Source organism: Anneissia japonica, unplaced genomic scaffold (assembly GCF_011630105.1).
Source record: "Anneissia japonica isolate Jap-2015-1 unplaced genomic scaffold, ASM1163010v1 scaffold287748_len1686314_cov196, whole genome shotgun sequence".
Classification (NCBI taxonomy): Eukaryota; Metazoa; Echinodermata; class Crinoidea; order Comatulida; family Comatulidae; genus Anneissia; species Anneissia japonica.
The window spans coordinates 1,028,423-1,043,576 of NW_022727190.1; the positions used below are offsets into that span (position 1 = coordinate 1,028,423).

A 15,154-nucleotide genomic window follows, 5' to 3' on the forward strand; every position below is an offset into this window, starting at 1 on the left:
AGCGCACATGGGTTTAGTTTGTCTCAACAGGCCCAGACAACACCACATCTCTGTTGTTTAGAATAGGCATGAAGGGGAATTCCCAAGTTATACCTTTGTCGTTAGGTAATCTTACAATATTTTCATGTACTTTAATGTAGTTAAATAAAAGATATAAAGTGATGAATTAATACACTAGACACATGGTTTTATTTGAACACTTTATTATGACATCGTAAAGTGATGAATAAAAACACTAAACACATGGTTTTATTCGTAGGCCTAGAGGCTAGGTCTAGCCTAGGTATCATCGTTCGTCGTACATACGTTTATTGAGCTTTACGTACGTATTAGGTCAAAGGTTACCACAAATTTAACCCAACCTCTATTTTACGAATCCCCCGATTTACGTACGCCCTCTGGTCCCGTATCGTACGTAAAATCGAGGTTCTACTGTAATTGCCTTCCAAAGTTATTTGTGCATACATTGTTTAATAGAATTAACTATCTAAATAACATTAAATAAACGATTTGTTGATCACTTCCAGAACTAATACTTTGGGACATGATTAATAAGACATTAAACTGTTGATCTATAGTGAAAAAAAATAATTGGATTTTTAGGCAATTTTTGGAGCTCACATATTTTATAGCTCCTTTACTCAATACTGGTCTGTATGACAACTTAACCATTTTGCCATGACATGCCTCATCTGTTCCGACTGCCGCAGACAATCAGCAGACGGCATCGCATCGTCTAGCTCTTACTGGGAGTGGAGTTGGATTCGTCTTGCATATGATGCAGTAAGTGTCTGGCTTAAGTATTTGATAGTCACTAAAGTTAACTCATTTGTTCATTTTGTCACAGGCATGTAAGAAAGGATTTAAATCAGTAGCTGAGCTGTTGCTGCTAAATGGGGCAGACTGGACCGTTGTCACAGGAACTAACTCAGCAACAGGATGCCCGATCCTTAACAACAATCATAATGTTCAAGATGTCATTAAGCAGCATGTTGACAGGTATGAGATGATGATAAATTTTTATATTTCTTCTCCAGCATAAATCAAAAACAAAAATCATTTTAAGTTAACAACACTCAAAAGTTAATAAAATAGAAAGTTTACTTTAAAATTGTAGATTATCCAAAAGTGTACAACAGACTATGAATGACTACTTAAAGGGGATTGCTACGATTCAGACGCTTGTACTGCCTCTGCAGATCATCAGACCTCGTGAAGCGACCGAGAATACACTCTACCTCAAATTCAACCCCAGTTACTATATCTACAAACATGGTGAGGAATACAACATGTTTTATTAACTGTTTTATCATGTTTCTGAATGCCTAGAAGTTTTTGTAAGCCCAGAGTTACTGAATGGTTAATGATAGTTAGCAAAAACACCTTGGCCATTATTACACAATATCTAGAAGCAGGAACGGTTTGGTTTCCCAATGTCTAGGTGGGGGTTTCAATACCTCGCTGTGCACTTCTCTTGTGTCCTTAAGCAGGGCACTTTATATCTCCATTGCTTCTCTTCACCATGGGTACCTGGTGAGATTGCCTGCTCCTGCACCAATATGGCAACAACAAAGCACCTCGCGTAATCTAATGGAAAAGTGCTATATTAATACCAAATAACTATATAAAACATGTCTCGCATACCTTAAAAAACCAAGGTAATGAATTTTGAGACAAGCTTTCGATAAGGTGCTATATAAACCAAAACATTATTATTATTATTATATATGTGTGTTAAACATTTCTTTTAGACTGTGGAATTCTTCTGTTTCTCATCCATGCAAAGTTCAATGCGTACAGTGTTAATTGCCGTCTGGAAGGTGCATGCCTCGTTCGAGAGGTCCTCATGAATGGCATACCTCTTCCATCTCTTATGCCAGTAAGTCTTCAAATAAGCTTTGTAATTAGCATAAATACACACCATATACAGTAAATCATCCATTTTACGAATGTCGATTTTACGAATAGTCGATTTTACAAATGGTCTTTGCTCCTGATAACATTATCATCGACCAATTAATGCCGTAAAAAAAGTCCAATATTTTCTTTATAAAATCAAATTTGTTGTATTTATTTATTAATAGCCGTATCCTTTCTACAATTTCTGCTATATTAATCACTATATTATTGCCGTGTTGAGGCGGAAGGAACATTTTTTTCGAATGTGGAAAAAATATGAACTAATACAGTATAAAAACGAATTCAATACAGCCAGGAAACAATTTAAAACTTTGGCAAAAAAGAAATATTCTCTTTATATTCATACCTTGTCCGACAACGTAAAAACAAATCCAAAACGTTTCTGGACTTGGATGAAGACAAAAACAAAGTCGTCCTCTTATCCTTCTGTAATGACTTACGGGGACAAGGTCGCGGAAAATGCTAAGGACAAAGCCCTCTTGTTTAACTCTTATTTTCATTCTGTTTTTCAAAAAGATTTGTCAATAACTGACTAGCATTTAGCTCTCCCTGAAGCTTCACTAGATATATTGGCATTGCCAGTTATTCAGCCTGAATCAGTTTATAAAGCGCTTTCTTCTGTAATATCTTATAAAGCATCTGGGTGCGATGAACTGAGTAACCATGTTTTAAAGGTGTGTGCCAAGCCTCTTTCAGTTCCTGTCTGCAATATTTTCAACAAATCCCTGACTACTGGAAAGTTTCCCTCTAGCTGGAAACAATCCAACCTGTCTCTTATCCACATCTAAAAATAAATTGGACGTATATAACTCCGACTGTTGTTTTGGTGAATAAATAAATAAATAAAATAAGTAATAAACCTAACCAAAACAAAGAACTACCAACACAAGTGTTGTCGGATTGTGCGCACATGTTTACGATGACGAATAAACAAGAGTGTTGGGACGATGACGAATAAACAAGAGTGTTGGTATCAACATATTATTGACATCATGAATGCTAGATGATCACGAAATGCATGTAAACAACACAATTTGGCGATCTAAAAACTAGAACGAACACGATAGAAAGGTCCATAAAACATATTTTTATCTGTTTTCATAGCCTATATTTTAGAAATTCATTATGTTTCTTACATATGTATTTTTACATTGCAGAATAATAATTTCATTATGTCATTCCTGCCAATTGAAGGACGCAATAAGATTCAGATCCATACTCTAAGTGCTCCTCATACTAACGTGAGTATTGAGTTTGGCTATATGCCAGTCTGTGGCTAAGTAGCCACAGCTCTTAAATTCCTGCTAATCTTAAAGGAATATTGTTAATTTATAATTGTATGTAAATCTTATGATTTTTTGCTTTTCATAAATATTAATTTTTTTTTTCAGGATCGGCTGCTTGTTTGTGCCTACTCAGCTCAAGTACTAAACCAAACACCAAATACTGTTATACCAACATAATATGATATGATCTAGTTATAAATACAATCATCAAAGACCATCAAAGCCAATCACCTCAAGATGCAAGACCATCAAAGGCAACCATCCTTTATCTGCAAGACCATCAAAGGCAACCATCCTTTACCTGCAAGACCACCAAAGGCAACTGTATAGCTGTAAGGTTGTGTAAGGCAACTGCCAATTAGCTGCATTATAGTCAACCGCCCTCTAGCTGCAAGTTCATCAAATGCAACCATCCTCTATTTTGCAAGGTTCTCAAACTTAACTGCCCTCTAGCTTCAAGAAAGATAATTCAGGTAAACTACATGCTAGGAAGATCAAATTTATGGCAACTGCCCTCAAGCTGCAAGTATGAGCATTAAAGCTGTCACTTAGCTACAAGTATAATTTTCAAAGCAAGTAGTAAGATCACACATAAGGCAACTGTCCTCTTGCTACAAGTATGATTATAAAGGCAACGGCCCTCTAGCTGCAAAAAGCTGCATTGAGGAGGCTGTCCTCTACCTGCAAGTAAGATGATTATGGCAACCACTCTCTAGCTGCAAGTAAGATCATCAAGGCAGTGGCCCTCTAGCTGCAAAAATATTAAGGCCACTACTGCCTTCTAGCTGCATTAAGTCAAATGCTCTCAAACTACAAGTATTAGACAGTGTGTGAGAAAACTGTAATATTCTATATTTACCTAGAAAAGAAAAAATAATACTAGGCAGGTGCCTGGTTCTTATATTCATCACTGAAAATAATGATATAAATAAATATAAAACTAAGGTTGAATCATCTTTAATCAGATGCTCACAATATTTTCATAGTAATGCTAGTCTAGTAATAGAATTAATGTTAGATGGAGTAAAAGGTCTGTTAGACGTTTTCATGTAATTAAAATGAGATTATGCATACTGTTAATACTTCTTTAAAAGGAGAAGTTCATGTAGGGAGAATATAGATTTTTCCCCTGATTCCTATTGCATTATTCAGTGATAAGTTTGTCTTCTATTACAGTAGCTGTAAACCTATTGATTAAACAAAAAATAGGAGCTGATATCCTAGACAGCCATGGGATATTAATAATGTCATGGTTATCAATAACAACAGTAGAGGGGTATTAAGTAACAGTAGGAGTGGTATTGTCCTTTAATGTTTTAAATATATTTTATATATTCAGTGATGGAAATAACATAAAAACAGGTTAAATGTCACAAAATTCATTGAGTTATGTACGTGTCACAAGACATCTGTAAAATTCCACCATTATTGTTGATAATAGTCTCATGTGATTTTAATGAATTAACTGCCATTGATTTTAGCTTGCTGCATAAGAAAAAATATAATTAAATGAATTTTGTTTTTGTTGGAATTCTAAAATTCTAATAAAATGTATGATTGATTATTCAATAAAATTGATATTGTATTCTGTACAAATGATGCTAATTAAGGAATTCTGATTTTGTAGCAAGTGTATATAACATAAAACACAAAAAAATAAAACCCATTATTTTGTAATGGTTTACATCCCTAAAAATCCATGCTGCAAATGGTGCTATTCATGTGATGAATATTCATTAATACTCAAAATTATCATTAATATTCATGAGTTGTGTGTACAGTATTAACTATTAATGTTCATGACCAGGCCAATTTATACTGTTGAAAAATTTCCAGGCTCCAGTTTGTATTCCAGATTTATATGTTTGTGGAAGTCGAGTAGTAGAAGTAATCCAAATCAGTTTACATATGAAAAAACTTCTAAAAAATGATGCAGTTTGGATTAATTATGTACTTATCAAGTGTTAATGAATGATTGTAACATACATAGAGTATTCATTATTATATAGCTTACAACTCCTTAAAAATACAGTACTTAGAAATTGTGATAAATTTATATGTTTCTAGTGGTTTGTATAATAATTATATTCATTGTATGGTAATATGTTTGAGCTTTAAAAGTCAGGTTGATCTCACTGTACACAATGCTCATTTGTGAAGCATCCCCCCCCCCCCACTTGCTGTGTTATGTAGCTGAAGGGCTTTTACACTGAATGTAGCTTATAAAATGTAAAGAATTGTTGAATGAGGCAGTCACAGTCCCATAATGAACTATGCATGCGATCAGTAATTTTAACCCTCAGCGTGATTGTCTAGACTAAGGGATCTGCAAGTAAGCCCTTTCGCTTTTTCACATGTGCTTAATTATATCAAAACAAATCATATGGTATATTGTACGTAGTTTATTTAAAGAGTAGGTGAGTAGGTAGCAATTCTTAAAGAGTGTTTGTATCATCAGTCAATCATTCCTGTTTTGGCTTGCATTCTACTGACGCTTAGAGACAAAGGAAAAAGGAGGGGGGCCAAAGGGGGGTCCGTGATCGAGATAACACTACCTTACTACTAGGAGGTGGGGGTGTGGGCGCGAACTTTGTGGTTTTTAGATGCCTGAAAATAACCTCTGAGGCGTTTAGGGCAATCAATTATTTTCTTTTTCTTTAATTCTTTTACTTTTTTTCTAAACTTTCCAAGGGGGGAGGGGGTGCGGGTCCAGCCCTGGCATAGGCCCTTAATGAATTCCTGTTACATCCCACTCCCCATCTCCTTGGTCCTTCCACATTTTCTTTTCATGTTCTTAACTAAATCTCTATGGCCTGCAACTTCTCTCGTGTAATTAACAAGAGGTGATGTCATTACACCATGTGCAACCCATCGTCATCTTGCCAGCTGTACAAGCCAAGGGGATGAAAACAAAATTAATGCGGGTTCACAAAATCTAATTGTAAAATTAATTCCATGTTACTGATTCGAATTGTATACATTAGAGAAAATGAATTTTTTTGCAGAGCAAAACTGTTTTCAAAGATAGTAGATATTGATTATTACGATATGCTTACAATATCGATAATATCACAATTGATATTATTTGATTGCAAGATTGTAGATATAAAATACAGTATATATGTTGTTCAAATTACTATATTCTATTTGATTCACAGGAAATATTTTTAGTAGCCTATTTTAAATAAATGATTTTATTAAAATATCTACATAGTACAGTATGTAATTTTAGTGAAACACTAAATGCTATGTTGCTGTAATAAGTTGAGTTTTGCAAAGTAATTATCAAAACTAATTTGCGTAACTGACCACCTGGTATGCGATGGATTGCCTCTTACCAATTGCTGACTTTGAATTAATGTACTCTTAAATCCCATAATACTCACATTGAATTAAATAATGTAGTTGTAGATATTTTATATATTTCAGCTAAGGGAATGTTTTGGTATTTTTTTAACATTTATTGGATTACGTTGTTGTTAGAATGGTTTTTGCCACTTTTAGAAATTATTTTTTAATGAAATTTATACTTCATACGTAGGTTTGATTTTTTTTTGCAGTTTAATACTTTCTATAACATTTCTGTGCAATTCGTTAGCAATGTGTTAAACCGGGCATACATGATCAGATTTAATATTTGTTCATTGTTTGACAAAATAAAAAAGTAATTTTCTGCATAGAGAAATTATTAATTAGAATACTAATTTTAGTATTCTAATTATTACGACACCCTTTGTTACTGAACAGACGAATATACCATTTAAATGGATTGACCAACTAACAAGATATGAAGATGGGCTTAATCTAGGAGGCACTCTGTACTGTTGCTTTAGTAATGGAGGGGTGTGTTATGTGGTATTGTGACGTCAATGACAATGTGCTATATAATGTTTGATCAGATATATCTGATGAACGCTGTTGCATATACAAAATCTTATAGTGTGTGCCTGCTTCATTTTCTAGGTGTTGATTGACATATCTACAGTATGAATTGATTACCAGCCAAGTTACATTGTATAGGTCTGTACACAAAAATATAGGAATGTAATGTATGTGTTTGTTAAATGGTAAGGAAAATGTTTTTCTGTTCTCATTTAAAAAAAGAATAACCTACTTTCATTTACAAGGAAATGAAACAGACTGAAATGAAAATATTGGGATTTTTTTAAAATAAAGAATAACTTCTTTTTATTTTGTGAATTTATTTAAAACAATTACTTGACATTAGTGTATTGAGGTTTTTGGAAATTATTGTGAAGTCACTGAAGGCAAAACTTATCCTAATTTATGTTGTGTGTGCATTTCAATGCACACACAACATAAATTAGAATAAGTTGTTGTGTGTTTTTGTGTGGTGTTGTGTTGTGTGTGCATTTCAATGATGTACTGTACTTTGTTGTACATGCATTTAAAAGAGTATATCAGGGGAGACTGGTACTTCCTTAAGTGGTATTATTTTGTGTACATAAGAGTACTGTACATTATAAACCTCATCCACTATGGTACACTTGTTAAAATGAAAGAAATGTATTAATCTCAATTGAAATATGTCTTTAATTTCTTCTAGTGTTGCATTGAAAAATTGTTCATGTAAAGATCACAGGTTTTATGGTTCACTAGTTGTAAATAAAATATCAACTGTATTGTTGTATTCATGTTAACTCAAGGTGTTCATAAATTTATGAGTTGAACTAGTGTAACGCTCATGAGCTCCCAGTCAGCCGAGGAGCCACAAATCCTAGCCCAAACAATTGATGGAGCTTCAGAGAGGCTTCAACTAATTAAATATCAAAAATGAATGACAATGCACAATCAATTTTTGTTGAAAACAAAAGTTAATTTATGGTTGAATAGTCAATCCATACTGTGAAGTATTTTAATTGCGCGGATGATACACCACAAACTAGCTCAAATTTGTGCAGAAAATCAATGTATCATACTGTACATGTTTATATAGTAAGAGATAGGTCAAGTCTAATTTTTTGCAAAGTCTGCGCAGAAATCGGCCTAATTTTTGCATGGAGGATATATTCAGACCTTATTTTACAGTCTGGTACTCAGTAGTTGAAATTTTCAGTGATTTATTTAGTTGGGATATTATCCACACCTCGGACACTTAGTGAGCGAAAATATTTTACTGACACGGGGCACCATGACTAGTTCAATATTAATATTAGCTGAATTTACACAAATTTATACATGGACACAATTTGTCTTTTCTACTATCTCTTTTTCCAAGTAAACTTCTTTCTTGCTTTCTTTTGCCCTGGCTTCTTTCTTTCTCTTACCCTGGGATCTTGAGTCAATAGACCAGCTAAAAATATAAAGAAATAAATGTACTAAAATAAATAGAAAAATAATAACTCATTGATAAAGATGAAATATGTAATACATCAAACCCCACACTTTGATCATTGTGGCTAAGGTCTTACAAACGTGCATTTGTGGGGCAACTGTGTACGTTTCTGTGGGACAAGTGCTTAGCCCTGTTCTAATTAGTCGGTCGTTAAGTTATTTCAGGTCCATTCCATTCTTGCCACTTTGCTTTCCAGCACTCACCTTGTCGCATTTGTTCTATTTTGTCCACATCAACAAAACTCTGCAATGCACGTGAGACTGCAAGTCGCACAGCCCCAGCCTGGCCCTGTTTACCGCCGTCCTTAGCTACATAACATTCCGTGTCAAATCTGCCAAGCATGCCAACAAATTGGAATGGGAACATGATTGAGAGCCTGTGAGGATAAAAAACAAAAATGACCATATGAAAAAAAAAAAAATTCTATGATAATTTTAACAATACTGTACAAACTAAAAGCCTAATACACCCTCTATTAAGCAGGCCATAATCTACATAGAAATCTTGTCTAAAAGCTCTGTACAGTACTAGACAATATATAGGCACATCATGACTATATAGGCACATATAATGACCATTATATAGGCACATTGTGACTATATATGGGCACATCATGACCATATAGGCACATCATAACTATATATGGGCACATCAGGACTATATGGGTACATCATGACCATATATAGGCACATCATGACTATATATGGGCATACAAAAGTGTTTTGGTGCGTAGACAGAGCTTAAGAAACGGCAACACAACAATCACTGGCATGCTACCGGTGATACACAATTTTTACTAAATTTGAAAAGAAAATTTCTGAAAACCACTGGGGACATCCAGAGGCCTAGGCATTTCACTCTAGTTAGTTACCAGCATTTGTCTGTGCTCTGTGACTGTTGCACAACCTTGTTGTTGCAAGGCAATTCAACAGCAGGACGTACATCTCGGGACATCAAAGGTTGTAACTCTGGCATCGACATTCTAGGGGCCGCGGGTCCCTACACGCTGAACGTCACAAAAATCACAGCACCAAACCATTTAACCGTCAGCGTGTGACGAATTACTCACAAGCGTGTTAGTTGCCATGATAATTGCATCGTACGGTGATTACAAAGGCTTTTAAATTTTCTGTATCTACTCAAATGTTCGTTTTGTGCACCTTAGTCAAACATTGTCAAAATGACAGTTTAATGTTACACGAGAACATGAAATTTTATAAAATTTGTAAATTTTCAATTGCTATAACTTTTCATTTTCTTAGTCAATTTTTACAAATCAAATTGCAGTTTATAGAAGCATTTATCAAGCTCGCAGTCAAAAGAAATAAAATGTAACAGACATTGCGAAGTACTCAAAATTAATAAAATAGTAACTAACACCATAAAACGTATGGCACGCATAGACTATTAATTGACGGCTGTACTCGCAACTAGTATCGGATTGTCGATGCCACAGTAAAGATCAAAGGACTGTACGCACGCGCTATGTTCGAGAGCGGAGATGTGCGTCCTTCTGTTGAATTGCCTTGGTTGTTGTAGAAGCCTAGGCTAGTCTTTGAAAAAAAAATGCCAAAAAACAAGGGGTGCATAAATCCTGCAGTGTTTTTAGTTGTCGAAGTACTCAAAACAAAGATGTGTCTGGAAAAACGAAATTTGCTCAAGCTAGGCTGCTGGATGTTCCCCAGTGAGTTGTGAGACGTTGTTGCCGCTGTTTTAAAATAGCCCTAATAAAATGGTGTATAATAACTGTCTTTTTCCAATCTCATAATGCTTTGCATGGTTTTTGCATTTTAGAACTACTGTAGTCCTACTGACAAATATAAGACTATTCATATAGCCTGTGTTATTCATATATTTACTATTACCTAGCTTGAATAGATGGAAAATACTCAAGGATTGGTTTATCATTGACAGTGACCTTTCCTGACCCCTGATCTCTAATAATGACCCTGGCGTTGGTTGACTTGCGCTGACCTACAGCTTCACTAAATGCAATACCATTGTCGTCATACTGAAGCTGAAAGAAATTAAATGCCACACAATATATTATACCTAAAGGCAGTATTTATATACATTTTCATATACAGACAACATAGTTTCCAGGCATTTGATTGGTTAAAAGCCGAGCAATAGTTCCACCCATGCCCTTTAATGCCTACAATATTTAACAAATATTTACTGGGTTTTAATCAGGTCATTTTTCAAAAATATAGCCCTTGGTGATCTGGAAGCTGTACTATGTCCCTCAACTTCGTCTTGGGATATAGGACAACCTCCAGATCACCTCAGGCTATAATTTGAACCATGCCTCTCAACCAAGTAAATATTTGTATATTATAATATTGAGGAAAACTCAACCAAAGATTACAGTATATAATTTTGAATAATTTTATATACAGTACATGCACATATACATTGATTAAAACAGTACCTCATGTATAACCTCTTTGTTGAGTATGGCATGAAGTTCTTTTCTGTATTCCAGTATAAAGGCCTCAGCTTGCTTAGCATATGGCTGCTGTAGTAGCCTCTCCATCATAATAATGAACCTCTCATACTAAAAAGAACAATATTCAATTACCTCAAAAACTTGTATGTACAGTGTATAAATTGAAAAGTGCTAGAAAACAACAATCCTGTTGGAAACAACAATGGCTGGATTTCGGTAGAGACTGAGGCATATCTAGGAGTCTCAAAATGTGGGGGTCAAAATTGAAGTAGGTGGGCTCGATGGTTAGGTGAGGGCCACGAGCTTGCAAAATTAGGTGATTTTTAACTACATAAGCATGATTTTTTGCTTCAACCATTTTCAATGGGGAACGACTGGGAGTGCAAGTATATAACTTCCTAGATATGCCCCTGGATAGAGATACAAAGTTTATAAAGCAGAAGCTAAATTGTAAACTAGGCTTAGGTGTCTAAACGAACAGTGTTATTTTTATATTTGATATTAATTAGAAATTGCCAGATTATTTTGATGTGTGTATGTGGCCACAGGCTCATCATAGACGCCATATTGTAATTTTGTAGCGATAAATAGTTTTTTCTATGATTATACTTAGGAGGTAGGTGTATATTTTGATCTCCAAATATCTTACTAATAAATCAACATCTAATAAAATATCGAATAAAATAATAGTAATCGGTAATTATATTGAATATGTTAGTAAAACAGCTTTTATGTGTGAATTTGTTAACAAATATTGCGCTTCAATCTTACATTAATTTACACAATCATGTACTTTTGTTTGCAGATTGTTGGTTGCACATGTATATAGTTGGTTTGTCAGTTTCACATGTGTCCTGTGAAATTGATTTGGTAAGTACTGTATTTTCAAACACTTATGGGTCCATATTGCCTAATTAATGCTGTTGATTATGGTCATCATATTAGTGATGTTTCTAGAAGAGTGTGATTGTGTCCTGTTTATGAGTATTTGAGGCTAGTTATGGTTGGGCTTATAGGCTGAAGGCCTTGCTAGTCTCTTCTAGGCCTAACATAATATTTGGAGGTAGGTGTATATTGATATCCAAATATCTTACTAATAAATCAACATCTAATAAAATATCTCATAAAGTACATAATAGTAATCTATAATTATATTGAATATATATGTTAGTAAAACAGCTTTTATGTGTTAATTTGGTTACAAATGTTGTGGTTCAATCTTATGTTAATTTAAACATATACTTCTGTTTGCAGATTTTTGGTGGTTGCACACAATCCAGGTCATTGTCAGTTTAGAGCTTGATGGTGTTGCATGTTTTCGTTTAGATAAATGGAGAAAAGGAGCCTACAAGCTATCACATAATTACGATGACCTTCTACACCAACCAAGGGAACAGAGGACCCCGCAGAAAATACCTAAAATACCAACAGAGGGTGCATGTCATCGGCCGATGACGAAATGATCTGATGGTCATTTACCCGATGAAGATACTATTTCGAAACTGGTTTAAACACTGTAGTGTTTAAACAAGTTTAAATATTAAAAAGCATTTATAAAAATTTAATACTGAAAAGCATATTGTGGATATAGCATTTATTTAAAAAATTGAAAAGCATATTGTAGATAAAGCATTATTTTATTTAAAGAGTTTAATACTGAGGAGCACGATATGTATAAACCATTTTTTTTAAACAGATTTAATTTCTGTGAGGCATTTAGCCACTTTTTTGAAGCAGTTTTAAATATTGAGAAAATATTAAAAAGTTTTAAATATTTTTCTGTTAAAACAGATTTAAATACTGTGAAGGCTATTTTGAATAATTTTTTTTAACATATTTAAATACTGTGAAGCATATTGTGGTTAACAATAAAACAAGATCAACTACTAACATGTCTATTAGTATATTATTATGTTGTTTTGTAGCATTGTAAACAAAATTTTGAAATCCATTCTTATAAGCCACCAAATCATACATTTCTACCAACTTTTAATACTGAAACTAAAAATAGTACAGCCTTATATGTACTGAAGTATCTATTAGTATTTACATGAATGAATTGCATACTCGCAGCATTTTACTTTCTATTAGAAACTGCTAGTAATAATTAAATATTATGAAAAAAATAATTACCTCTTCATCACGGATATTCTCCACAATTTTTAATTCCAAAGCTTTCTTATCAATCCACTCACTTCGAGTTAGATTCCTGTAAGCGTAATTAAATTCTATTTTAAGTTATGCATCATAGGATATGTATAAAAAGTAATAGGCTAGAAACCAAATCACAATGTGATACATGCAGTTTTTTTTTACAAACCTGTCACACATCTGAGGTTTCTAGTACAGCTGGCCTTAAAAAAAATGATAAGAACATCTTATTCAATACTTACACTTGCTCAATATTTGGTTCTAGAATTCCCTGGGCAATTTTTTGGTCTTCATATTTAATAAGTTTGTTCATTTGGTTAGCACATTCCTGATAATTAAAGCAAGATAAGTTGACAAATTAAGAGATGATATAACCATGATATAACTATACTTTTGTTGAGTTAGCACAATTTACAGGGTCTACAGTACACATGCTCACTTACATGCATCAGGTTGTAATAGTTTGCTTTGCCAGTGTAAAATAAGCATTCATATGGCCTTCCATCAGGGCCGAACTGGGCTGCCTTTTGGGGAGGGTAGTACTCCAGTGGGTGCTTCAACATTGGCCTAGCTTTCTTTTCAAATAAACCAGATGGAAATAAGTAGCGAATAGCATCCTATCAATTGAACAAAAAAAAGAAACAGGAAGAAATCAGCAATGGCTCAAAAACATGTATTGTACCTGTGGAAAATACTAATATTCACTTGCTGTAAATCCAACCTCAAGGTGAGAAACACACCCACTTTGGTTTCTTATTCAATAATAATTTTTTAATGAAGACAAGTTTTTTATAAAGGTAAACAAATACAGGTCTCCCTTCAATTAAATACTTCCAATTAAAGAGCACTTTTCTGTGGTCCCAAATTAACAAATGTCTTTACATTATTATTATAATTCTAATTTTTAAAAATCAAAGCTGCTAAAGATCATAGAGGTCTGTAGGGCCTATTAAATTTCTCACATCAACATCTTTCTGGGTAAATGTCTCTGGATCTTCACCCATCATATTCGCCAGGTGGCGCTTTCCCTTTTCATATGCTGTGGCCTCTTTCTGGATAAGGGCATCTGTGAAGAGTAATAGCGTAGGGTAAACTAATTAAGTTGTTTTCTTAGACATAAGTGAAAAGTTCAGTAGTATGTATAGAATAATTGGGAAAATGCTTTGGAAATAATATCATTTAGCACATATATACAAAAACCTATCAATTCAATAAAGCTCTGCCAAATTTACCTCCACACTGCAATGGGGTGGGATGCAAGACTGATCTCTCCCACTATTATTATAATTGGCCTTTATTTAGTCAAAATATAAACATACAGTACATCAAAAATATTTAAAATTTTTAAAATAGTAGCCACAGGCTAAATTATGAGACAATCAATCTTCTTTAAAGTGATACAGTACAAGCCATTATTGATTCTATATTTCGAACTTTATTAGTTATATTCAGGAAGATGAACTAATATTAAAAGTTTGAAATATAGAATCAATAATGGCTGTATCACTTTTTTCGGAGTTTGTTTCATACTATTTTATGTAAAACTTATTGGTGAACCCCATGTCAATTTTCTGATACAGTTTAATAATATTGCATTTTCCACAATACAGTACCTTTCCTTAAGTCATGTCAAGCTTCTTACATATGATAAATTGTGTAAAATAATGTTATAATAGCAATAGAGTGAATTTGAAGGTGAAACAAGTCTGGAAAACGAAAGGTCCACTGATTAATCTCAGATAAGATAGTATTATACATACTCCAAGTATCGAAATGCACGCCATCGTGTCGGGATTTAATATTTCAACATAAATTATGTCATCATAAGGAACAAGACTGGGACTTACCAAATGCTGTCCGTCTATCTCTTGCTGCAGCCATCATTGCTGACAAAACACTAGGCTTGCTCTTTCCATCATCTACATTTGGTTTGTCCTTTCCATCATCTAAAGCTGCTTGAGAATATCTTACAGATATTGTGTTTAAGAATGT

At 33.8% G+C, this 15,154-nt stretch overlaps 2 protein-coding genes across 2 annotated transcripts in view; one reads left to right on the forward strand and one right to left on the reverse strand.

The window, feature by feature from the left end:
* LOC117113538 (M-phase phosphoprotein 8-like) overlaps positions 1-6,883 on the forward strand; it is a 13,833-nt gene extending 6,950 nt beyond the window's left edge. Inside the window, exons 9-13 of the mRNA XM_033256898.1 lie at positions 848-999; positions 1,118-1,275; positions 1,752-1,879; positions 3,078-3,161; positions 3,312-6,883. Coding sequence (XP_033112789.1) covers positions 848-999; positions 1,118-1,275; positions 1,752-1,879; positions 3,078-3,161; positions 3,312-3,383 — 594 coding nt within the window. The 3' untranslated portion in view covers positions 3,384-6,883. The remainder of the gene's footprint in view (positions 1-847; positions 1,000-1,117; positions 1,276-1,751; positions 1,880-3,077; positions 3,162-3,311) is intronic.
* A 1,139-nt stretch (positions 6,884-8,022) lies between these two features.
* Positions 8,023-15,154, reverse strand: LOC117113539 (28S ribosomal protein S9, mitochondrial-like; the record flags this gene model as incomplete). The annotated part of the gene is given in 9 exon segments (XM_033256899.1): positions 8,023-8,520; positions 8,766-8,938; positions 10,428-10,579; positions 10,994-11,119; positions 13,145-13,220; positions 13,405-13,490; positions 13,606-13,779; positions 14,125-14,228; positions 15,010-15,154. Coding segments are annotated over 9 exon segments (1,128 nt in total), but the record flags the coding sequence as incomplete, so codon positions are not given.